The following is a 25,470-nucleotide window of genomic DNA, read 5'->3' on the forward strand; positions in this document are numbered from 1 at the left end:
TGGGATTTTTCTTTTTACAATTATCTATCTAAGCTGTATTCAGTCTTCACAACCATATCTTGTGTTGATTCAAAGGCTGAAAATGATGAGCTCCATGACTGGAAATATATCCAACTAATTAATAGGCCTTAATATGAGCAGTGTTCTTTTCCCACATTTTCTTTATTCTGCATTTGGCAGTTCTCCATTTTTCTTCATCTTATATCAGTTTTTGTGTAGTTTTTGCTCTTCTTTTCCTGATATATTTCTATTTCTGGCTGGAATTCTTAGAAAGTGAATTGGCTCAGACTGGGCCTTAAGATACCTTGTTCTTGCTTATATTTATGTCACAAGGAACTCCCAAATAAGATTTATTGTCAGGGCCTCTGTGGGAAAGGAATCCCAATATTGTATAGTGAGGGAACAGTCCTCAAAATAAGATGTCACAAGAGTGGGGTGCAAAGAATAAGCTGTGAAAAAGCTTTGTTATCTCTTAAGTACACTTGATAGGAAACTTTCTAGGTTTGCTGTGAATGTAACAAGAGCCCTGTATGGTTGGAGGGGGGCATCCTTTTGATCCTCTCCCTAGAAACTGGTATTCGGTGGCATTCTGCCTCCAGATGTAAAGGTTGTATTTAGATATGGTTAATAATCACTGATAAATCTGTAATTCATATACAGAGCTTAAAAAATGTTAGACTACAGTTCTCAGAGTCCCACCCCCATCTGGCTGGGACATTTTGAAAATGAAGTTTTTCCCATCTCTTTTGAAGCCATCTAGTGGTGGCAAACAATGTCGTGGAGAGTTGGCATGCAGCATGGGGAGAGATCAGTGCTTTCCAAAATGTACTAACTTATTGCCATTCCGTGGTCTGCCCCCTTGGCTACTTTCCGGAAAACCTGAAAACTTAGTTATTTGAATGTGCTTTTGACTAATTCGATCACTAATTGACTGAGTACTCTACCTTCATCTTGTACACAGCCTCCGCACTTTATTACTGGCCCATCTTACCTGTGGCCTTGCAATATATTGCACATGTATCATTATTTCCCTGCCTCCAATTCTGAACACACCCATTGCACTCAGCTATTGGTTACTGGTTGTTGTTGAATTTATGTTTTTATGATATTTTATATGTTTCATGTATTAATCTATTGTAACAGAAAGGTATTTTATGTTGATATATTTAATTGTTGTATTATTGAGCTTGGTCCCCATGTAAGCTGCCCTGAGTCCCTTCAGGGAGATGGGGCAGGATATAAGAATAAAGTTGTTGTTGTTGTTGTTGTTCACCCTCTAGGCCCCAAATATTTTGTTCTTTCCTTGCTTTATTGGCATGTTGCATACATGAATTGTTCCTTGTATGAAGATCTTTTTCTCCTGCCATGTTTGCTACTAATAAAATAGTAAAGAGGGGCAAAGCTGTCACTTTTCTTCTTTCTGTGAGCCATGAAATGCCTCCCCTAATCATTACTTGTTTCCTTTTTTAAAATGTACACACTCGCATAAAACACAAAACTAATAGACAAAGAACCTCTCTTTATCTGATGGTTATATCTCTTATTAATCTACTCCCTTTATACGGTATTATATAATATACCGTATAAAGGGACACTTCTACTTTTAATGACATTTTTCTAATTCATGAACCTCACAATTAATATATGCCCACATCATTATTATAACAAAGTAATAAAACAAATCCCAATCTTTCTTAAAGCTAGACAAATATTTATCCTTATTTACCCTAATCAGATTGACAGCTAATTTACAAATGTCCATCAGAATTTATCATAATCCTTCATTTCCATATTTTCTGTATCTGTGCATTTGATCCCTCTCTTTGTTGATCATGTTCCTGTATCTCATCCTTAACGTGCTCAGTTGGTGTAAAATCACATCACGAATCAGCAATGATATGAAATTATTCATCATACCTCTGCACAGGTTTTTCTGTTTGACCATATAGGAATCTACTTGATAGATATCAACTTCCCAGCTGGAACTTGTATATGAAACTTCCAAAAAATTAGCCAGGGCTTCAGATATTTTGACCTGAATGACTTCTTCCTGCTGTTCTCCCATGAAATTCTCTCCATAAAATCAGATGCTGGTAGTTCTAAGACAGTGGTTCTCAACCTATGGGTCCCCATATGTTTTGACCTTCCAGAAATCCCAACAGCTGGTAAACTGGCTGGGATTTCTGGGAGTTGTAGGCCAAAAAACCTGCGGACCCACAGGTTGAGAACCACTGTTCTAAGTACTCCTCTTGCTTGTGCATTCATCTCTCTGCAATTTCTGCCTGATTCTGAGCCCTGAGTTCAGGTTTCACTGATTTCTGGTTCATATGACCTGTTTCCTAAACTGGAAAAAAAATCCAAACTTACAGCTGCAGTGATGAGGGTGGAGGAAGTTCGGCTCTCATCACTAACCACCAACATGGCTAATGGCTGTGGACAGTGCAAATTGTAATCTCTCAGCATTCAGAACCCTACACTTTTCCACTGATTATGGAGGTTTGGAGGGAGGGAGGGAGGGAGGGAAGTGGGTAAAATGCAGGTGAAATCATGTGATATGATTTCAGGAGAAATGACTGATAGATCCTTGCATTCATTATTTACTTCATTGTTTCTCTCTTATAAGGTTGAAAACAGCTATTCTATTTCTGTTCCCATCTTCAAACAATTCCACAAGAACATCATTGGCAAAGGAGGTGCAAATATAAAAAAGGTGAGACTTGGTTGGTGGTTCTTATTTGATTTAGGGCGGTTTCGCACATCATTGTTATAGTACACTGATTCCAGTTTAGCTGCCATGATTCCAAAGAGAGGTATATATGGGAGCTCTAGGCCCTCACCAAACTGCAAAGCCCAGGATCTCACAGGAAGAAGCCATGAAATTGAAGTGGAGTCATAATACTATAACTATGAAGTATGACAAGTTCCCTTTTTCATTGCTCCTAAGCATTTCTGTCACCTTCAATTATAGACTGAGCCTCATTCTTGCAGCCAAGAGCTGCCGTTTTTAACATTTTTCATTTTCATTGTAGATTCGCGAAGAATGCAACACAAAGATTGATCTTCCTGCAGAGAACAGTAATTCAGAGATGATAGTCATCACCGGGAAAAGAGCCAACTGTGAAGCTGCTCGCAACCGCATTCTCACCATCCAAAAAGAATTGGTGAGTGAAAGAGTCTTTCTGAGTGCACTAAAGTAGTGGCTCTCGAATCTTCTTTATTCCAGATGTTTGGGAATTCTCAAAATCTTTTACCACTGACATTACTATCTTAAGTTTCTGACAACTGACTGTCAAAACATCTGGAGAAACCTTAGAATAACTGCTTATGATGTCTCCATTAGAGCTCAGTATGATTGGATACATCCCAGATCATGTGGGTTCCCTAAAGCAGCCTTCCCTTCCCTCCAGGTGTCTGGTGCTAGTACCCACCAGCCAGGAATTGCAATCCCAAAGCAATGTCTGCTAATACAGAAGGTGGGCTGCTTTCATTCCCAGGAATCCCCAGAGAATTACCACCCAGTATTTAAACCACAAATGTATAAATACTAACACACATCTTAGAAATGCCACTCAGTACACAGTAAAAAACATCATTTCCTTGGTAATAGCTATATCATCAAGTAATCATACTCTACACTCAGAAGGTTTTCAGCTTGTACTTGAATAGCCTTTCTGTTGAAAGAATTGCCTTGTTAGAATTTGACCATAAATCATGTATTTACTTACAGGGGAAATTTAGGGTGAGAGCTTAGTGGGGAGGTGTTTGTCAGTTACTGATTTAGAGATTCATTTTGTTTCCTTGAATCACTGTTATCTTTATGTTATCTGAAAGCTTTCTTTCAAGAGTGTTTGTTTTGTTTCATACAGCATGTGGTATGGTTTGTTTTTTTGTTTTGTTTTTTAAACCCTAAATATACTCTACTATGGCAACACTTGATATCTGATTGTAAAATAATTAGGTTTGTTTAGTACTTTAAATAAAGTTAAATACACAAATTGAATACTGAACTGGAAGTCTTTTCCCAATACTGATAATGGCAAGTACTTTTTCAAGATGAGTCATAGTCTGCCTTTCCCTCCTGTTTTATAGAAAATATTTTTATGAGATAAAAACCTCTCAAACAAAAGGAATTAGCCTGCCATATTTGTCTGTTGTATGATGTAGAAAATAGGTGCATAGACTGTGCAACCAACCAGATTTGTGACTAATGTAATTAATGTTGGAATATGAGCAACCAGATGTGATTATAGTAATGTAACTGAATTAAAATTCTTTACCTCTTTCCTCCCCTATTTTCTACCCCTTTCACATAAATATCAGAAAAAAACAAGCATGCCATTTTGTGTGGATTATAGTGAATTAAAGGCTGCAATTAAATATTTAAAAGGATGTGAAGGGGCAGAATTTTGCAACATACTATGCTATATTCCTATTAAACTTGTCACAAGATTGAAACTTCGAATATTGTAACAAGGACAGTCCATTAGAATTTTGCTTTGAAGCATGTTGGAGATAAGCTTTTGTGTGGTTAATATAGTTTGATACAAACAGCGACTGTTATCAGTTGACATACATCTGGCTGCTTCTTGGCATATGTCCCAGATCCCCCTCAATCTCCATCACTGAGCTTTTAATAAAACCAAAAAGGGGGCTTTCTGCACTCATTGCAGGGAAGAGTACCTTTTTGTACCTTCCTGCTATTTTTTGACATGAGGGAAACGGCGAGGAAAGCTTTTACATTTCTGTTCCTCATGCCCCCTTCCTAGGCTAACATTGCAGAAATGGAGGTCTCCATTCCTTCCAAATTGCACAATTCACTCATTGGTGCCAAAGGTCGGTTCATCCGCTCCATCATGGAGGAATGTGGAGGAGTTCACATCCACTTCCCCACAGAAGGCTCAGGGAGCGATACTGTCACCATCAGGGGTCCTGCCCAGGATGTTGAAAAGGCAAAGAGGCAGCTTCTACAACTTGCAGAGGAAAAGGTGAGAACCAGGGATGATGTGAGCGACATTTAGCGGGGGGGGGGGGGGGGGGGGGTGAGCCTGTGGAGTTTCTGGTCAGAGCACAATTTTATATTAGAGTTTAAATCTTCCCCTTCAGCACAGAAAAAGTTACTAGTTTGCATTAATCACAGTAAAAGGTGACATTTGTTTATTTAAGTTCTGAACTTGGGGTAATATGTGTATTGTATGTTTCTTATTTATAAGTGATCAAACTGTGAACCTTCTATAGGAGGCCAAGTTACTTGTCTTCTAGAAAGCTGTTGGGTTGCTCTGGTTTTCTTCCCTCAGTGTTATTTAAATTGCTCTTACTACTGTGGATACTGATTAACTATTACCAGGGAGTGTTTTCATAGGTTGAGTTATAATGCTTTATTTGTCCTCTCATTCTGTATTTGTATTTGTCCTCTCATTCTGTCCATATCTAAGACTCTCAAGGCAGCAGACCAATCTCATTAAACACGTTTCAAAGATAATTAATGACAATGCAGTCAGCAAAAACAGTTAAACAAAAGCAGATCAGAAAGACGCCTAACAAAATCACAAAAGTATCAGAACCAATAATGGAGCATATAAAAAACCCATTGTTTTCTACTATTGAACAGAGTAGGTAATGTGAATGTGAATGATGACTGTATGGAAGGTCAGTGCTGAAAGTCCACTGAGCAGCAGCTGCTCTGTCCTCTCCTGTTTCCTTTGTGTGTGCTTTTCAGCGGGATATTGTGGGTTACTCTGAGACAAGTTACTGAGCTAGATGGCGGTGAAGTAGTTGGCCTGAGTAAAGCCATCCAGTCACAGCCTTTGGAATGCTGGAGGAAGATGTGGGGGGAAATATAAAACCAGAGGCTTGTCTGTTAAACTGACAGATGGGGCCAGTTAGGGATAGAAAAATACTGGATAAGATCACATAGAGACTTTGGTTTTATGAAAGCTGAGAATGTGGAAAGTGTTCCAGAGAGAAGTGTTATTGTGTCACAACTAAAATGTTAGATTTTGTTATGTATATACAGAGCCAGCATAATACTAAATGTTTAATTACACAGTAAACCCTTACGATTTTTTATTTTTTACCTTTCTGTCTGGATATGTTTTCATTTACAAATTAATGAGCTGAATCAGTTGTATCTAACCAATGTGACTCGAACACTAGACATCTCCACTTTTCCAGCATATTGGTCAGTTTGGGGTCCATTTCAGTTCTTCAGATTTCTTCCATCAGATTAGACCTTCATTAGATCTTCATTGTTTCCTCTTTGAATACCACTGGAGAGCTTGGCCATTTGAATATAGTCTTATTATTTTCCCATTTAATCTTTGGCTTTGTTGCTTAGCATTTGAATGTGAAGCCTTCTATTACCCGATCGCTGAGATTTTCCGGGGAGGCCCTTCTCTCACTTCCACCCTCCTCACAACTGTGTTTGGTGGGGACGAGAGAGAGGGCCTTCTCGGCCGTGGCCCCCCGACTCTGGAACTCCCTCCCCAGGGAGATTAGGTTGGCTCCCTCTCTACCTTCCTTCAGGAAACAACTGAAGACTTGGATGTTTCGGCAGGCCTTTAGAGATACAGTCATTAATTAATCAGCCCCAGAGGGTTTTTAATAATCTATCCCGTATTTATAACAATTTTACCATTTATGTGTTTTAAATGCAATTTTTTATCCTGTATTTTTGTTTTAATTGATATATTGTATTACTGTTTTATCTTTTTATAGTGTGATTTGTATTATGTTGCCTATGTTTTGTCCTATGTTGTTTGGACCTCTGCCCCATGTAAGCCGCCCCGAGTCCCCACGGGGAGATGGTGGCGGGGCATAAATAAAGTTTTTTTTAATTATTATTATTATTATTATTATTATCTACCATATCATTGTATATTCTGATGGCATCAGCAGTTCTCAGTTCTAGGTAGAGATCTTGCTTGAACCTGCAATTCAGCGCAGTTTAATTCCAAATTCCAGGCTCAAACCCACAATAAAATAGGACTTCTACCACTGAGCTGTGCTTTTTCCCTGGCTTGGTAGGTTGGCTTATTTGCTTTTTGGTTAATTGCCAACTCAGCATTGTTGAAAGCTTTGAAAATGTCATTATATAGCAGTCTGCTATAGCAAAATACTCTCTGGCATCTTTGGATGAATATTGGATTTGGGTGGGGGTCTCTAAGCAACAGGACTGTTGTTTTAATAATGATATGCTGACTATACTTGAGGCTAGAGAATAAGCTATTTGGACTTTGTTCCCGTTCTGACTTTCCTTGCAGTTTTATAGACATAAGAAATTGCCTTGTACTGTGTGAGACAGATTTTACTGCATTTATTTTTACTTATTCATTCGACATAGCAAACAAAGAGTTATACTGTGGACTTGCGTGCCAAGCCAGAGTACCATAAGTTCCTGATTGGGAAAGGTGGTGGCAACATTCGCAAAGTCCGTGATAATACTGGTGCCCGGATTATCTTCCCCACCTCCGAGGACAAAGATCAAGAGCTGATTACTATCATGGGAACAGAGGAGGCTGTCAAGGATGCCCAGAAGGAACTGGAGGTGCTCATTAAGAACCTGGTGAGGAGGAGGCCCTTTATGACACAAAAAATACTTTTTGCTGCTGACGTTTAACTGAGTAATATTATTGTACTGTAAAAACCCATCCAGTGTTTTTTATTTTGTGCTCACAGGACAATGTCATAGAAGATTCCATGACCGTGGACCCCAAGCATCACCGACACTTTGTCATCCGGAAAGGGCAAGTGCTACGATCCATCGCTGATGAGTATGGAGGAGTGATGGTCAGCTTTCCACGTCCTGGCACACAAAGTGACAAGGTCACCCTTAAAGGGGCAAAGGACTGTGTTGAAGCAGCAAAGAAACGCATCCTTGAGATTATAGATGACTTAGTAAGTTCCCTTCTTAGATGGTTTATCTTCTCCGTGGTGATTGTGCGTATCAGCATGCCAAGTACATGAACAATCATAAAAAATAGATCTGCCAAATTATAAAAGACTCAAAAACCAGACAAACAATCCCTGCAGGCGTGTTTCAGACTTCATGTAGGAATTCTTAATTTCTAATGACAGCCAAAGTAGAAGAGATTTGCTAGAACAGTCTGGCTCTGAAGTGCATGAGCCTGTCCTGTTTGGGTTAGTTGAGGTAAATCCGCCGTGTCTTTCCTAGATTTCCAATGGTTTTCTTCAGACATGCAGTTTACAGACTAGACCTTTTAAAAAATATTGTGAGAGAACAGTGGCTTTTCTTTTATGCTTTCCATAAAAGGAAAAGGAGCACGTTTTCAGTCTAGCTTTTTTATATGGATGGGAATCATCCAGCCCTCCAAATGTTGAATAGCAAGTCCCAGTATCCCTAGTCAGCATAATCAGTGGTGAGATCTGAAGGAAATTGCCATCTAATAACATCTGAATAGTGGCACAATTCCTGTCTCTGGCTGTACCATTTTATGGTACAACTTCCTTTGTCTTACTCAGATCTTGAGAGCATTAGTCAGTGAGGACTCTTTTTTTAGAAGCATGTTGCCTTGTCCATATAGCAAGAGCCTAGAATGATTCTGGCAGTTTCTGATGCTCCCCGGCCTACTTGGTGACTATTTCCTGGAGCCATTCTGCATGATTCCACATCTTGGAAATCAAGTAGTTGTATTACAATGAAAATGGATTACACTTTTCATCTATCATTATTGGATATTCCAAAGAAACTTGCCTTTTGTTCTCTTTTAAAAGTATGTCAAAAATGTGAGGGGTTTTTATTGTATCAGATTGGCCTTCCTCATGCAAACTGAACGTCTCAGATTTTTATATGAAAGCATATTTAAGGTAGAATGACTGACAAGAGATCTTTACACTCACAGATGAGATCTCCAAAGTTGCAAAATGGCTTTACTATACAGGTTGCTCAGAGGGAGAATTTGTTTTGGGGATCACACACATAAGTCTTCCTTTCCTCATATTTGTAGGAAGCCCAGGTGACAATAGAATGCACAATTCCACAGAAATACCATCGCTCTATAATGGGGCCCAAAGGTTCTAGGATTCAACAGATCACTCGTGATCATGGTGTTCAGATCAAATTCCCAGATCGGGAGGAAACCACAGGTAAGAGCTCTTCTAGTCTGTCCATGTGAACTGATTTCCTAAGGGGAAAAACACAAAGTTATGCCGCATTTGTTGAGATGCCTTTTAAGTTGTGCAAATGGTTACTTTTCGAGAAGAAAAATCTTTTCAGTGACATTTCTTCCCACCTTGTTTAGCAATATGATATCCTGTTTGTTTTTGTTCAGTCTTGGTGAGCTAGGTATGGCTGTTACGTGGCCTTAAGAGTTGTACATTTAAAGTTGGGTAATTAACCACCCAGTCTGTAGATAAAAATGAACATGTGGCAAATCTGTATTGTTTCCTTCTTCAAATATTGCTGTCTAAACACATATTGAAAACTGATTCTTTAATGGCCACCCCGTTTTGATTTTTGTATAAAACTTAAATTGTTGCTGCTAAAATCTTCTTAGGTGATACCAATGGCTTGCATTTGAGACATAGCCTAACACCTATCTGCTGGAGACTGGAATTTTAAATTGTGAACAGTCTGTGCTTTTGTGTGCTGTTCCTGTACTGCAAGTTACATAATAGCTGAGAGCCTCAACCAAGCCAGTTGTAAACTTATTTCATTTTTGCGGCCACAGCTCCCCCCGCAGAGCTGGTAGCCCAGGAGAATGGCAAGGAAAACAGTGAAGGGAAAGAATACAAAGAAGGTGATCCTGGCTCCCCAAAGAAATGTGACACCATCATCATCTCTGGTCGTCGAGAGAAATGTGAGGCAGCAAAAGAGGCCCTACATGTAAGTGAGATTGATGCGGAGGGACAAGGCATATTCTGAAAAATGTTACTTGCTTTGCTTTATAGGCACTTCAGATTAAGTGAAACTGCAACTTGATGTTTACTGGTTGATTACTTTGGTTGTAACTTCTTTGCTATATCTCACTTCCATTGCAGGCTCTGGTTCCAGTTACCATTGAAGTGGAAGTTCCTTTTGACCTTCATCGTTTCATCATTGGACAGAAGGGCGTTGGCATCCGGAAAATGATGGATGAGTTTGAGGTGAGCAGGCTATTGATGATCTGTTTTTCTTTAGACTTTGGAGAACTCACTGATTGTTCCTTTCTCTTCTACTTGCAGGAAGAATTAGATTTGCCAGTAAATACCTGACTTAGGAATTAGCTGAGAGCCAGAGAAGGATTTCTACTCTTTCCAATTATCCTAAATAAATAAATTAACTTTATTTTTAATCCACCCTCTCTCCCCAAGGGGACTCAGGGCAGTCAAAGCCTTGTAAAACTGTTGAAAGAGTGCAAAAACATTTTTCCTGCTGTGTGGTTGCAAATCCATCAAGAACATGCTTCATATATTTCATTTTGTATCATATTTCATGTTATGTTAGAGTAGCCAATCTAAATGTGGCTGTGATATTTCAAAATGTTCGTTTTGTTTTCTTAAATACTTGTTGGGGCGGGCACACCAGTTTTGGAGACAGTGAGTGCTGAAGTAATGGAGGCAGTGAATGTTGTGATTGACTTCAAAATCAGGCAGATTGGCTAGTTTTAAGGTTGATTGCTTGGGTTTTTTTAGGTCAACATCCAAGTTCCTGCTCCAGAGCTACAATCTGACATCATCTCTATAAGTGGCCTTGCTACCAATCTTGACCGTGCCAAGGCCAGACTTCTGGAGAGAGTGAAGGAGCTGCAAGCTGAACAAGAAGACCGAGTATGTATTATTTTGGCACTTCCATGAATTTTGATATCCTTCCCCAGTTCCAATGTTTTATGACAGCAACAGAAAACTTAAAGGATAATATAGAGCTTTCATTAACAAAGCTTCCAGATGAAAAAGATCTTAGCAGCAGGTTTAAGTAGGCAATGCAGGCAGTGCTTTAGGCTGTGATGATGGAGAATACAGTGAGAATTCTGAACAGGTAAAGAATTTGTGCCATATAAACTGTGTCTTAGTCCTATATCTTGTCCATGTAACATTAAAATGAATTGTTAAGTTAAAAAGTCCATGCTGCCAGCCATGAAAAGGTTAACCACTGGAACGAGTAGAGCATGCTAGTTCAAAGAGGAAGCGAAGTTTCATCACTATAGGTAGGCAGGACTTGCATTAATAAGGGGATGAATGATTTATACGTAGCTGTCGCCATTTGTTCTGTCTCTTTACATTGTCACCATGCTAACAAGTAAGTGTTATTGTAATGAATGAAATGTAAATAAAGATATAGAGCAGTTAGGAGAGAGTGTTTGAAGCCAATTAATTGTATAGTTATCAGCATTTCAGCTAGCTAATTACATCAACATCTCTGTTGGCAGAACATGAAATTGTGCCCTAGATCAAAATCCCACCTGCTATGTAAGAGTGTATGAAGTCAGTTTCACTCTGTGATAGAAATGAGACGTTTAAGATGCATTTATACTGGCTTTTAAAGAAAAGCTTCATCAAGATAATTTACAGGATAAAACCTTAAGCAATGACATAGAAAATCTATTTAGTTGTGGGAAACGTAACATGTTTTCAAAATAACAGTAACAGTTTTTAAAAAGCGTGTTGATTACAGACTGAAGATTAGCATTTGCTTATTTGAAACTGAAAATACACATTTTTATGTTTTAAGATGGCCAACAAGGGAGTAATGCACACCACTTATGATAAAGCATTCCATAAGGATGGGGCTACTAAAAAAAACCCCTTTGTTTAGTGCCCACCAACTTAAGAGATTTTACAGTGGCACATCAGCAGCGCTTCATGGTTAAGTTCAGGGCCTAGCAGGTTTATTCAGGTCCAGATGATCCTTCAGAGAGGAATTGTCTGAGAATTCACCACTTAGATAACTGCATTTAATATTTGCTATTCTAGTTCTAAGTACAGATAACAGTCGTATAGATTATTAAATATAAACTTATTGGTTGTTCTAGGCTTTGCGTAACTTCAAATTGACTGTTACTGTGGATCCCAGATATCACCCCAAAATCATTGGCAGGAAAGGGACTGTAATCACTCAAATTCGTACCGAGCACGATGTGACCATACAGTTTCCCGACAAGGATGATGAATCTCAGGTGAGTAAGTGTTGGAGGGTGGTTTGTTGTAGACTGCTATCTATTGCTTCATTTGGAGAAGCATACAAATAAATGCATGCCATCTGCTGCTTCCATTGCTGCCACCTCTGTCAATTCACCATTACTTTAAAAAAACCCCCACTTATTCTGACTTTAAGAAACCTGGGCCTAATCAATCAGACTTCCTCCTCAGGCCCAGGATCAGATTACCATCACAGGCTATGAGAAGAATACTGAATCTGCCCGAGATGCTATCATGAAGATTGTTGGTGAACTGGAGCAGATGGTCTCTGAAGACATCACTCTGGACCATCGTGTTCATGCTCGCATTATTGGAGCACGTGGGAAAGCCATCCGCAGGATCATGGATGAATTTAAGGTATGTGAAATTAGTCTGAAGTTTGGCAAATGCAGGTAATTATGAACAAGATATGTTCTGTAGGTTTGTTCTTAAGTTTAATTTGTATGTAAGTCAGAACAGATTTTTTTAAGTGTAACTCCAGGCAAGAGTATGTATTTTTAAGCTTTGGATAGCAAAGGGAAAGGTTAACACTCCTGTGGTGTTTGCTTTGTTGTCTGCGCCCCTGTTCAGAAGATTTCCTCACTTTTTGCCCCAGAGATCATTGGATTTTGAAAAAAAAATGGCTTGTTTTGAAGCAAGGATTGGTGATAAAGCTTCAGTGGAGACCTCTTTTCTCCATGATAACTCCTAGAGAGGTGAATTTCCCTTGCTGGGGTAGATTTCTCTCATTTCCTGTAGTCTCATCCCTGTTCTTAACTATGAGTTGTTTGTAAGTTGGATGTTCGTAACTCAGGGACTGCCTGTAAATGGAAAGTGAGTACACTCATTTTTATGTCAGCAGGGATGTATTATTTTGCCGCATTTAAATTAAAGCATGGAAGAACCTCTAGCCCTAGACTGGCTGTGCAAAGCGTGGTAAAACAGAAAAGAGTGGGGTATACTTGATTCTGTAAGGAGGAGAAGCACACTGTCCATTTATCCTCGCTTTCAGAACCTGATGATTCTGCTTGATCAGTTAGAGTAGACCAATGTTTCCGCTCAGTTCTTACGCAGTAAATAGGATGCTAATGATATCTGACTTAGGCACCTGCAAGTGTGAACGGGCCTTCCTTTGTACAGGAAGCAAACCAAACCAGTTCAGGTTATTCTTTTCATAATCCCTATATATATATATATAAAATTGAGATCAAGCAAAGATTTCTTTATTTGCCACTAGCTCTGAAATTTCCCTGAAATCTATCTTTCCAGGTGGATATCCGTTTCCCACAGAGTGGAGCTGCTGATCCAAACTGTGTGACTGTGACTGGACTCCCTGAGAATGTGGAGGAAGCCATTGACCATATCTTGAATTTGGAGGAAGAATATGTGAGTGTCATATTTAGCTAGTGTGGCTTAACATCCTTGGAACCAAGGGTTTCAAATTACAATAATGTAAACACTATAAAAGTAATAAAAGCATGAGAAAAAAGCAAGGAAAAGGAGCATGTGTCCAAGAATACCAAATAATACTATTACAAAGTCCTGCTCTCTGAATTTAGCATTAATAGGCTACAGGTATCATGTGTATAGCTTGGTGTGCTGCTCAAGCTATTGATAGATGATCCATTCAAATATTTTGAAGCTAGGCAGGTCCTCCAGGCTTCCAAAACCAACTTTAGAAATTAGGGGTGTGTGCATGTTCATCCTTTGTTGCCCCAGTGTCATTTCAGGATGTTAGCCTATAAGTTAGCAAGTCCTAGAAAGCCAGAATGGTTGACAGGCAATCTGACACATAATTTGTACAGATGAAGACTTTGATCCAAAAGTTTCAAAGCACCAGCAGCTACCAAAGCATATGAAAGCATGAGACACCAGAATCCAAAACTGCCAAATTTTTGCAGCACATCCAGAGGCATTCAGCACATTCATAACACATGTTTTTGCCTGAATCAGTCTTAAATTTTCATTGGATGATGTAATCTGCACAGATGCCAGTTTCACTGTCCACTGAATGTTAGAAATACAGTCAGTCCTTCAAATTGGCAGCTTTAACTTCTATGGTTTTGATTATTCATATATATTCAATTAATATGTTCTCTCTAGAAATCTCTAGGTCCTCCAGAGTGACTCTGCTGAAAATCATGCTGGAAGTTGGCCATAGAATTGCCCTGGAGAAACTAGCATTTCTTAGAGAGGTGTTCTCTCAGATTAAAAAAAGAGTTTTAAAAATTTCTCCCCCCCCCCCCCCCGATCATTTCATGGGTACTGCATTCCTAACACCTATAAATATGCAGGACCAACTTCCCTTTCCATTCCTTCCTGTCCTGAACATAGATATCATAAAAATTATGTTTCATCTTCCTACCCTCATTGGAAAACGAGAAAAGATGGCTGTGCTGAAATACTGATTTATGTGCTGATTTATATTTCTCTGTATTATTGCAGCTGGCCGATGTAGTAGACAATGAAGCAATGCAAGTCTACATGAAAACACCTTCTCATGATGAAGCTAAGGCTGCATCAAAGGGATTTGTGGTGAGAGATGCCCCTTGGACAGCAGGGAATGCTGAGAAGGTAGGTGTGGCTTTCCGAAGATGTTACTTTTACCAAAGCAGTGTGGCATCAAATGGGGACTAGACATGCATGTGGATGTGCCCTTCCAAACAGACAAAGATGGGGAGTTTTAGGCATCCTCTTTTTGCTGAGATTTTGGAGGTAACTGCAAGTGGACCCCTGTACTGCGAAAATCTGCACCCCATAATAGCAGCACAGTTAGTGAACTACTCCTCTGTGGGTTATTGTTGTATTTGTGCCAAGGTAGTAATTTGGTTCATAGAAATAGTACATTCCTTTTTAAATAATATGTTCATTGATGTTTATAAGTTTTGGTGTCAAGTTTGGCTTTTCCCCAATTATTTTCTTGCAGGCCCCTGACATGAGCAGCTCTGAAGATTTCCCAAGCTTTGGAGCGCAGGTGGCCCCCAAGACCCTGCCTTGGGGTCCCAAGCGGTAATGCCTTGGAAGCAGCAATGATGTCCAGCCACCTGCCACAGGGTTTCCTTTCTGAATTCTGACCTCACGGCTGGATCTAGTGCAGATTGCCCTTGGGGGTCTCTTAATGAACCTAGAGTGCTACCCTTCTTGAGGTTCTCTACTGTTCCTGTGCTTAGGCCTCACTTTGCTTCATTTCGACCTATTTCTTTCTCCTTTCCCTGGGAGAGACTTTCAATGTTGATTCCTACCTGAAATACATACATTTGTTTTGTTTTTTCCATTCCAAATTTCAGCTTATTACTTCACGTTGGCCATGATGTTGCAACCAAACCTCCCCAGGTACATCTTACAAAGCACTCTAGCCTCCATTAGGAGATCTCCTCACTGCAGCTAGGAATCTACTTCCTGTCTCAACCTCAGGAAACACATTTCCTTGACTTTCTACAAAGCCAAAATATTTGCTCTTCCCCTCTCCTTCCCTGTTTCTCCAAGGCCTTACCTACCTTTATAGAGTGCAATCATGTCCCCCTCCCTGTTTACACTGCCACCTGCCCTTCCTCCAAATGAAATGCAATACTGCTCTTGGAGGGGAGAATTAATTGGCCCAAATTAATGAGTAGAGAGGGAGGTTTAGCCCAGTAGTTGGAGGCCCCCAAAAGCACTGACAGAGCCCTGGCTGTGCTAGTCTGCAGCGTTGAGCGTACCACAATCCTTCCCTCATCAGCATGAGTGTTGAATTGGAGCTCATCACCAGTGTTCTCCCGCATCACTTTTTTCTGTTCTTCCTTCCCAACAGTAGTGTGGCTGAGCTCAGCCAGAAAGCTGACAGTATTATGGGGTCTCACAGAACTTGGTTCAACAAAAAGTGCCATGGTAGCTGCAGAAGATGGTGGTGATTCGCTTAGTGTTAAGAAGGGGCCCTGCGCCCTCCTCAGCTTGGTTGTGATGGCATTTAAGTACCAGGGTTCGGGTGTATCTTTTGCTTTTTACTATTGCCTTCTTTCTACCTCAAGCCAGTATGACAGTGGCCTGCTTCTCCAGACAGCCCCTCTTGCTTCCTGTTATCATGAATATGGTTCCTCTCGCAGAAGAGGGATGTATGTGTGGCTTCAGACAGGATCTAGGGTATCAAATATCCCTTCCAACAAAGATGGTCTTAATTGCTGCCACATGATTTGACCTGTGACTAATGTTAGGCCTTGGAGGGTGGCAGGTAAGGAGTGGCTCTCACTTAAGTGGAAGAAGCCGATTGCAGTTCAGTCTTAAAAATGAAGCCTCTCCTGAGGGGAGGAGAGAAGACTTGGTTCAGGGGTGATGAGCCTTTGGTCCTCCTGATGTTTTGAATTTTCAGCTCTCAAAAACTCAAACCAGCATGATCCATGATAAAACAAAACAAAAACAAAGGGAGTTATAATCCAAAATATCTGGCAGGTTGAAGGTTCCTCAGCTCGTGATTTACTACATTCTGTAAAAGCCTTCTTGTAGTGTAGCAGCAAGTGTCCTGTCCTGTTGTCCTGGCAGCAGTAGTTGCTGCTTTCTAGCTGCTGCCATAAAACCAATACAAGGTTCCTTGTATTTTAAAGCTGCTCTTCCAGCCATTACATGGTTATCTATCTTTTCTGCCGAAGGTGCTGGTGGTGGTGCTGGCTCTGGTGCCAACTCTGCTCTGTCTGCTCCCTCTTCCCCTCCCAAGAGCTTTTCTGAGCCATTAGCTAGCATCCTAGCCCCAGGGTCATTTATGCCCCAGTGCGCACTGGGGAAAGGTCTGCAAAGCTCTTGTCTTTCAAGACTGCTCACTTGCCTGACCAGAAGTAAAAGAAAAATTCTCATTTCAAGTGAGTCTGAGTAAGGGGGGAGAAATCATTTCTCTAGGGTAATTCGATGTAGGGCCAAGATGAGCCCTATCGCCACCTGAGCAGAATGAAACAGGGTAGTAGTGTGCAATGTCTTGCCAGCGGTACCTGGTGTCCAAATGTCACACATCACTTGCACATGTGTTTTAGGCTTGAACTGCCGTTGAGCATGGCTCGAACCCTGCCATTTGTTCAAACTGTTGAGAGTATTCCCTGCCCCTCTGTTCCCCATCGTGTGCAGCAGATGCTCTGTGGAGGTGTGCTCCATGTCCTTTTAATGTCTTCCATATTATGTTTCCATGGCAATGATCCCTTGGCCTTAACTTTGGAATTTGGAGATTATATGCAAAAGATGTATAAAGGCTCATGAGTATGGATGACACTGGAATTTTATAAATTCTAAAAAATAAAACCTGAAACAGCTTTGAGTGGTTAGCCTTTATTTTCTGTGTGCTTTATTATTTTTTAAAGTCAATCTGCTTCGGGATTCCTACCAGCTTTTCTGAAATTGATCTGTTGATGCTGATGTTTCTAAGTTTTTCCAAATGGTAGTCAAATTTAATGATTGACAGGCCCTGTCTATTTATGTTGAGAGGGTACTCTTCAGGCATGATTTCGGCACATGCACCACATTACTGAGATTTGTAGCTTCCATTGCAAGCAAATCCAAATGGATGCACTAAACATAATTACAGTCCTGCACTGTATTTGTAGGGGGAAGAGAAGAACAGCTCATGCGGCTGAATATGAGTCGTTTCACCATTGCCCTCTTCCGAGTCAGTAATCCCTATTAAGATTGTCCGTACATGTTAAGCAGACTACACAGCTGCTCTTAGTTCAGCTCCAAATGGCAGGGTTGTGGTAATAATTCTCTTTGCTACTCTCAAAGATACTTACTCTTAGGAAGAAATCTTGCTCACTGTTTCACAGGATTCTCTTCCATCACAATAAATAGGAGAAAGATACACTCCTCATCTATATTTCTTGCTAACTTCAATGTTTTTATAAATAGCTGTGGAAGAACCTCTTCATTTGATGGTAGTGAAAGAGTGGGGCAACTGAAAAGTTGACTGCTAGGCTGGTTGGTTTAATCTTTTCTTATGATCGGTTTCATACTTTCACTACCACACAACTTTTCTTCACAAAGACTTCAGCAGCTATGTTGACAGGTGAAATTCCCAAAGTCCTAAAATGTTTTAAATAGAATTCTACAATATGGCAAATAGAGCACATCAGACTGGAGAAACTGACACTATTGTACAAGCAGGGCCAGTCTGATTTTTCTTCTGCCTCTGAAGTTTGCTTCTCCAAAAACTTCATCCATTGGCCTGGAGAAAATGTAGTCGTTTTGCTTGGTCCTTGGATCTGCCACTATGGTACTTTTTCCACCGGAGGGGTTGGATTTCTCACATCTATCACCTCAATGAGGGCCTGTTCAAAAGAACAATTAATTTTAGACATATAAAGGCTTTTGTCATTCACACCATGTGGACAATTGTGACAAATCTGTATTAAGGTGTGGCAAAAGTGGTCAGCTGGTTAGTAAGATGCCATCACATCTACTACTATTAGTTGTAGGGTGGAAGCATCACAGGCATTCAGATCATCTACTGGGTGGCCAGGTTACGTCTGAGACTATCTCTGGGAGATAATGAATAATTCAATAGATGATCATTCATTTTGGAAACTTGTACTTGAATTTTAACATCAGTACCAAAACATCAGTATTAACTTCACTTGAAGTTATAGGACAAGATTCTGCAGCAGACAATGTCATAACACCTGACCCCTGAAGCCCATCTTAAAAACCAGTCGAACATCTGAAGGGATCAAATTTTGTCCTGCTGCTAAATAGTGTTACAGGGTAACCTCTCACCAGAGAATGATGCTGTGATAAAATAGTAGAGACAGGTCCCTACTTCTGCTCTTTACAGGTAAGAGAAAATGGTCATGACATCCTGCAACACCTCATTCAGCAGCAGTACAAATTTTAGTGGCTTTTAAGGTGGGTTTTCAGGATTATTTGTGGTGTAAAGATCACTTACATCACAAAACATAGCACTTAAAACAGGGGTCCCCACACTAAGGCCCACAGCCGGATGTGATCCTCCTAGGTCATTTATCCTGCCCACCCTAAACTTTAGACTTAGGCTAACCCTAGTTATGAAATTATATGAAGGCACACAACAATCCTAATTAACTTGACCATCTCATTAGCCAAAAACAGGCCCACACTTCCCATTAAAATGCTTAAGTTTATGTTGGTTAAAATTGTTCTTCATTTAAAATATTGTATTGTTCTTTCATTTGTTTGTACTGCAAATGAGATAAATGCAGTGGGATCATTTTTTTTCTAACTATAGTCCGGCCCAACAGCAGTTTGAGGGACTGTGAACCAGTCCTCTGCTTTAAAAGTTTAAGGCCTTTGATTTAGAGTGTCCTAATTCTAACACACAACATAACCAACACAATGCTGGCCTCTATTGGTCTTTTCCAAATTGGTACGTTAAAAATTCAATTGATTGATTAGCAATACTACATTGGAGTGCTATGACTAGTTGAATAAGTCATATGTAGCAGCTTACTTGCCTAGATTGCTGCAAACTGCAGTAATTTTAACTTGGGTAGAATTTGGAAAATTGCACTTTCATAGAGAGGACATTGTAGAGACCTTAATTTTTCAACATAGATATTGATGCACAGAGTAGCTCCAGCCTCCGTGGCTGGAGGAGAAACAGAGCCATTGCATTCTTTTGTTCAGCAGCATACCAAGAGATAATCCTTCAGATCCTGTTTCAAGTGTTTTCCAGAATTTGTCCCAATTCCCCATGTATCAAAAAAAGCTTTGAACTGCTCGGTTTACCTAGAGTTGCAAGATCTTGGAATTTACCAGATCCTTCTCCAAAAGTACCTCCTAGATAAACAACTGATAGAGGGTAATTATAGGAAAATAACTATGAGGATATATTAAATATGATATCAAATTAGATACAGCAAAGCTATTCAATAAGAAAAACATGAGCGAGCTAAGAAATCTATTTTTCCCCCCTTTGGCCAAATAAGATTTTCTTCACCATATTCCACAATTTACGGTGTAGCTGTAATTATTTTAATTCCCAGCTAAAGATCAATGGAATGGAACTTAGGTGTTAAATTGCAATTGAAGGACACCAGTGAACTTTGGATGTTGCAACTTTGAAGAAGCTGCAATATTGAGAATCCAGTGTGTGAATTAAACATGGACAGAAAATAATGAACTGTTCTTTCCATCCAGACTTCGAAAGTCCTTAAGAGGAAAAGGGAGGAAAATGGAAACCACGGAAAAAGGGTTTAGTTTCTCTGTAATCTGGTAGTAAACACTATTACTTCTCTTGGATACTTAAAGGGACTGTACTCCATCCCCATAAAGCTAAATTAATAAGGATGAGTAATCAAAAAGAGAGATCAGTGCACCTTAAAGACCAGTGATGAAGTCTCGAGTTCTGTTGTTAAGAAGGCAATGTGTGGTTTTAATTGGAAAAGAGGAGCAAGAGTAAAAAAAAACTATTTGGTTAGACCACACTTGGAATACTGTGTCTAATTCTGGGCACCACAGTTGAAGGGAGATGTTGACAAGCTGGAAAGTGTCCAGAGGAGGGCGACTAAAATGATCAAGGGTCTGGAGAACAAGCCCTATGAGGAACAGCTGAAAGAGCTGGGCATGTTTAGCCTGCAGAAGAGAAGGCTGAGGGGAGACATGATAGCCATGTACAAATATGTGAGGGGAAGTCACAGGGTGGAGGGAGAAAGCTTGTTTTCTGCTGCCCTGCAGACTAGGACGCAGAACAATGGCTTCAAACTACAGGAAAGGAGATTCCACCTGAACATCAGGAAGAACTTCCTCACTGTGAGAGCTGTTCGGCAGTGGAACTCTCTCCCCCGGACAGTGGGGGAGGCTCCTTCTTTGGAGGCTTTTAAGCAGAGGCTGGATGGCCATCTGTCGGGGGTGCTTTGAATGAGATTTTCCTGCTTCTTGCAGGGGGTTGGACTGGATGGCTCATGAGTCTCTTCGAACTCTACGATTCTATTATTCTATGATTTAAAATGCACTGTTTACCTTATTTTCAGCCAGAGCTTGTTTAGCTAGATAGTGCTCTCGCTTCACTTTTATTTCCACCACTTCCGGGATGTCAGGCACCATCATGTCGATCATGTGTGCAATGAAGAAAACCACATGCTGGAAGGAAGGAGGAAAAGGTGAAGTGTCAGTGTTCCATTTTACCCTTAGCAGATCAGTGCAGGGTCATGCAACCAAACTATGATGATGCAAACGAGGAGAGAAAAACTCGTGCATAAACCCTGTTATTGTACCCACCTATTGCTGATCATAGCAAAATATTTAGCAGTAAAATGGGTGGATTGATTGGATTATCTCAGTAGCTTTTGATAGCAAAAAGGTGACTCCATGCATCTAGTAGAGCTGAAACTTGGATATAAATTTACTTACAAATAATAACATGAGATATAGGTATTGTCACTTCAAAATACGGTCTAGACCAGGCATGAGCAAACTTCGGCCCTCCAGGTGCTTTGGACTTCAACTCCCACAAATCCTAACAGCCAGTAGGCTGTTAGGAATTGTGAGAGTTGAAGTCCAAAACCCTTGGAGGGCTGAAGTTTGCTCATGCCTGGTCTAGACTCTAGAGCAAGTCACACAGACTCTAGAGCAAGTCAGACAGAATGCAACCGTGTACAGGTTCTGTTATGATTGAGCCTCATGGCTCTGTTACTGACAGACGTGGGCGTAAGACTCCTCGAGAGTCAGATACTCTCGAGGAGCGAGAGAGAAAAAGACTGCGAGACATATTTGCAGCACCATCTGACGAAGAGTCTTTTGAGGGGTTTACGGAGAGAATGGAGGAGGGGCTGGTTAGCTCGGAGGAGGATGAGATGGATTGGACTCGGGTAAGGGAGGAATTGGGTGCCACTGGCCATGATGGGATAGAAGATGAATGGGGACCTTCAGGATTAGACCCATGGCTTAGCTGGAGGGATGGGACGGGATCCACAGCTGGAGATGCTGTTGGGCGTAGTCAGAGGTGTTCCAGCTCTGACGAGGAAAGTGATGAGGAAACGCCCGGGTTAAGGAGGACAGCTGACAGTGATGAGGATTTGTAACTGGCATAAAATGGGGCTTGGGAGCAATTGCAAATTGCGTTGGGCAAGGTAATCTGGACAAACGCTTGGGATCTGTGTGTGTGGGACGCTTTCCTGAAGACTGGTGTGTTTTCCTGTGCTGAGACGTAAGTTGTTTTGGAATTCAGGGTCAGACGGCGGGAGGAATTGTGTGGGCATTTGTTTGTGCAAACCTGTGCTTACTCTTATTAGCTTGACCTTCCGTCGTCTTCTTGACGGACGCCATCTCCTGCTTTGAAAACTCGGACTGAACTGACCACGGCTTGTCTTCCCCCCTTCTTGGACTTGGAAAACTACAAACGTCTGCTTCTGGCTTTGATCTACGGAACGGAACTGGTCTACTCTACTGCTACAACCCTTGGCTGATCTGCTCGTGTTGGAAATCCTGTCTGCTGTGTGTGTGTGGGAGCGACGCAAGTTACTCTAAGCACAGTGTTGGCAGCAGAGAGGAATCTGCTGCCAATTAGTTGCATTCTTTGTATCTTTTGTTCCTTGGCTTTCGTTTTGTTTATCTCCAGGCTGAAGCAAGCAGTTTGTTTTTACCCGGATTAAACTCCGGTTTAATCCGGTTTATCTTTTGAACATTTACTTTTGTCCCTTTTTACTCCTAAAGGCAAATACTGCCTGGCCCTTGTGTTTTACGGGCATTTTTTGAGTTCTGTAATCTAATAAACTCTGTTACTTTGAATCTTGTGGCGTTCTGTCCTTGACAGGTTCGTTTTCCTTTTAACCAAGGATTTTAACCTAGAATGTGTGTCTGCAGTTGCAAGCTACATCTGATATGTTATAAAAACAAGGAGTGGAAATCTAGCTGAAAATGCTGTGTGGCTAACCTCGAACCCTCCCAACTGTTCTCATAGTCACTTGCTTAGTTTCAAAACCTCTCTGCAAATGACCACTCCATGCCTCTGAAAGAATAGTATGCCCATTCTCAGGAGCCCAGTTAAACAAATAAGAAACCAGCTGCTGCCTTTTAGTATTGGCCTATTCATTACTGGTTCCAGGACTAGCATGTTGCCGATGACAGATTCTCCTGGCAGGAAAAGTGGCTTGTATTTTTTTAAAGCACCCCTAAACCTTACATTACATCAGTGGTTCTCAATCTGGGGTCCCCAGTTGTTTTTGGCCTTAACTCCCAGAAATCATAACAGCTGGTAAACTGACTGGGATTTCTGGGAGTTGTAGGCCAAAAACATCTGGGGACCCCAGGTTGAGAACCATTGCATTAGATCATGGCTAATTGTTCCGTTCTTAACAATCGGAGATTGAATGGGAAGTTCAAGAATGTGATTCAGTGATCTTGCTTGCACATGACAGAAATGGGAAAGTTTGATTTTCCAAATTTTTGAAGTACTACTCCCATAATCATATGTTACTCACCATAACAAGTGATGCCTATTGGAGGCAGTAGGCCAAAACAACCAGAGAGCCAAAAGTTACCCATACCAGAAATGCACTCAAGTAGAACCAGCATTTCCCAAGTTGGATAAATGAAAATAGAGCATGGACAAACTTCGGCTGTTAGGAAATGTGGGAGTTGAAGTCCAAAGCACCTGGAGGGTCAAAGTTTGCCCATGCCCGCTCAATAATATACAGTCATTATGAGGGGAGGAGAAGGCGGCCGGGGCAGACAGGTGGGAAGAAGGTAAGGTTAGTGAGAAGGGGCTGTGGCAGCTGTTCTTATGGTAGTATCATTGACTGTCCTGGTGACCCACACACAATCTGCCCTCCCCACTTCCCCATCATATCTTCTTCCTCTACTGCCCATCCAAGCAAGTAAATGAGTGAGTGCATGAGGGAACATAGATACAGCCGGGCTCAGCCATTCCACCAATATATTTAGTTTTTTAAAATGTTAAATGTGTTGAGTATATAGTAGAGATATTTGCAATTTTACCACTTTTGCAGGGGTCCTTTCACAAAAGTAGACTGTCTACTATAATGACTAGAGAGGAGCATTGCCAAAACATTTGAAAGGAAATGTACCTCAAATACAATGATAAAACCAAGACGAATTGCCAGTAGATTCCAGTAAGCAAGTGAATATCTGCCACTTTGTTCTCGAAAGGCTCGGTACCTGTGGAGAGGAAAGGTATAGGCTCTAAGAGTATGCTAAATAGCCATCAAGTGATAATCACAGCAATCACATACTTTCAAGACTTCAGTTAGAATGTCCATTGCATAGCCATATGAGTTTGTTACATCAAAAACAACTAGAGTCTTGTAAGTCAAATTAAAGACTATAGTGGTAGAAAACCACCATTTTAGTTGCCTCATTTTAGGCCTTCCCATAGCCATTACCAAATTCCATTTAGTTAAATTACCACAGACTCAGTAAACAATGTTTCAGTAGCATCTGTGCCCATTTTATTATAAGCAATGCAGGAAGTCAAAGATTTTTAAGGCCCACTGAACAGATTTTGGATTTGCCATAAAGTAAACATGCATAGTGCAGGACAACAGATGTTAGTCTATTCAATGGTCACATATAAAGAATACAAATATCTGTATTCAACTAGCATTTTGATTAATCCTATGTTAAACCATTTTTCACACACATGGCTGGTTACCATACTCGAGAGGTCTGCATGTTAAGACAGCTACATCCAGTAATTCAAAATCATGAAGTGTGCTATTTCATATGTAGTAGATTCAGATTCCTCCAAGACCAGTTTCCCACAGTGTCCGATCTTGTGTGCAAACTTACTTGCACCCCAAGTACAATGATCTTTTTTGTTGTTATTTTTACTCGACTGTGACATTCAGTTAACTGCCCAATATCCCTCAGCAGCCAGGCACCCAAAATAAAAGCAAGAGGTCCTACCTGCATGTAACATTGTGCTCTTTAACGTAAGATTTAGGAGCATAGGCCAGGGTGAAATCAATGTAGCCCTCTAAATTGCTGTCACGGGTGTATTGGTAATATAGCCGAGGGAGAAAATCAGATGTGAAGGCAATCAAGAAGGCCTAAAAGTAAGAGGGACTAATTTAATTTCTTTTATTTTCCTGTGCTGTTTAGTTACATTCTTGCTGTCGTATCTCCAGATCTTGCTATCCAATTCTTTGTACAGTAAACAAAATTCCCATTCTGCAGAAGTTACCTTAAGCTATGGGGTGGGAATCATATAGATGTTTTGGAATAGCATCTCCCAACATCCCTCTAGGGCAGCTCTGCACTCCACAACTGCTGGGAGTTGCAGTTCAAGATCCAAAAACGGAAGGTTGTACATTTCTAGATGAGATCTCTGGCCCATGTAGCACAGCACTGTCTACACCAGAGAAAAATATGTGTCAAGCTTCTGGGATCTTCCATTTAATTTTTTAAGATAGGACCTTT

At 40.6% G+C, this 25,470-nt stretch overlaps 2 protein-coding genes across 4 annotated transcripts in view; one reads left to right on the forward strand and one right to left on the reverse strand.

Moving 5' to 3' along the window:
* Window positions 1-17,381, forward strand: part of hdlbp (high density lipoprotein binding protein) — a 72,477-nt gene extending 55,096 nt beyond the window's left edge. For both annotated transcript variants that reach the window (XM_003218314.4, XM_008106332.3), the window contains exons 15-28: window positions 2,624-2,710; window positions 3,030-3,161; window positions 4,767-4,985; window positions 7,340-7,561; window positions 7,675-7,893; window positions 8,964-9,102; window positions 9,687-9,841; window positions 9,997-10,101; window positions 10,630-10,764; window positions 11,967-12,110; window positions 12,304-12,489; window positions 13,381-13,497; window positions 14,557-14,685; window positions 15,038-17,381. In XM_003218314.4, the coding sequence (XP_003218362.1) occupies window positions 2,624-2,710; window positions 3,030-3,161; window positions 4,767-4,985; window positions 7,340-7,561; window positions 7,675-7,893; window positions 8,964-9,102; window positions 9,687-9,841; window positions 9,997-10,101; window positions 10,630-10,764; window positions 11,967-12,110; window positions 12,304-12,489; window positions 13,381-13,497; window positions 14,557-14,685; window positions 15,038-15,124 (2,076 nt within the window). In that variant the 3' untranslated portion in view covers window positions 15,125-17,381. The remainder of the gene's footprint in view (window positions 1-2,623; window positions 2,711-3,029; window positions 3,162-4,766; window positions 4,986-7,339; window positions 7,562-7,674; window positions 7,894-8,963; window positions 9,103-9,686; window positions 9,842-9,996; window positions 10,102-10,629; window positions 10,765-11,966; window positions 12,111-12,303; window positions 12,490-13,380; window positions 13,498-14,556; window positions 14,686-15,037) is intronic.
* ano7 (anoctamin 7) overlaps window positions 15,725-25,470 on the reverse strand; it is a 55,625-nt gene continuing 45,879 nt past the window's right edge. For both annotated transcript variants that reach the window (XM_062976523.1, XM_062976522.1), the window contains exons 22-25: window positions 24,958-25,100; window positions 24,120-24,210; window positions 21,055-21,174; window positions 15,725-18,389 (exon numbers count right to left, since the gene is read on the reverse strand). In XM_062976523.1, the coding sequence (XP_062832593.1) occupies window positions 18,330-18,389; window positions 21,055-21,174; window positions 24,120-24,210; window positions 24,958-25,100 (414 nt within the window). In that variant the 3' untranslated portion in view covers window positions 15,725-18,329. The remainder of the gene's footprint in view (window positions 18,390-21,054; window positions 21,175-24,119; window positions 24,211-24,957; window positions 25,101-25,470) is intronic.

This window comes from Anolis carolinensis, chromosome 3 (assembly GCF_035594765.1).
Source record: "Anolis carolinensis isolate JA03-04 chromosome 3, rAnoCar3.1.pri, whole genome shotgun sequence".
NCBI classification, from domain to species: Eukaryota; Metazoa; Chordata; class Lepidosauria; order Squamata; family Dactyloidae; genus Anolis; species Anolis carolinensis.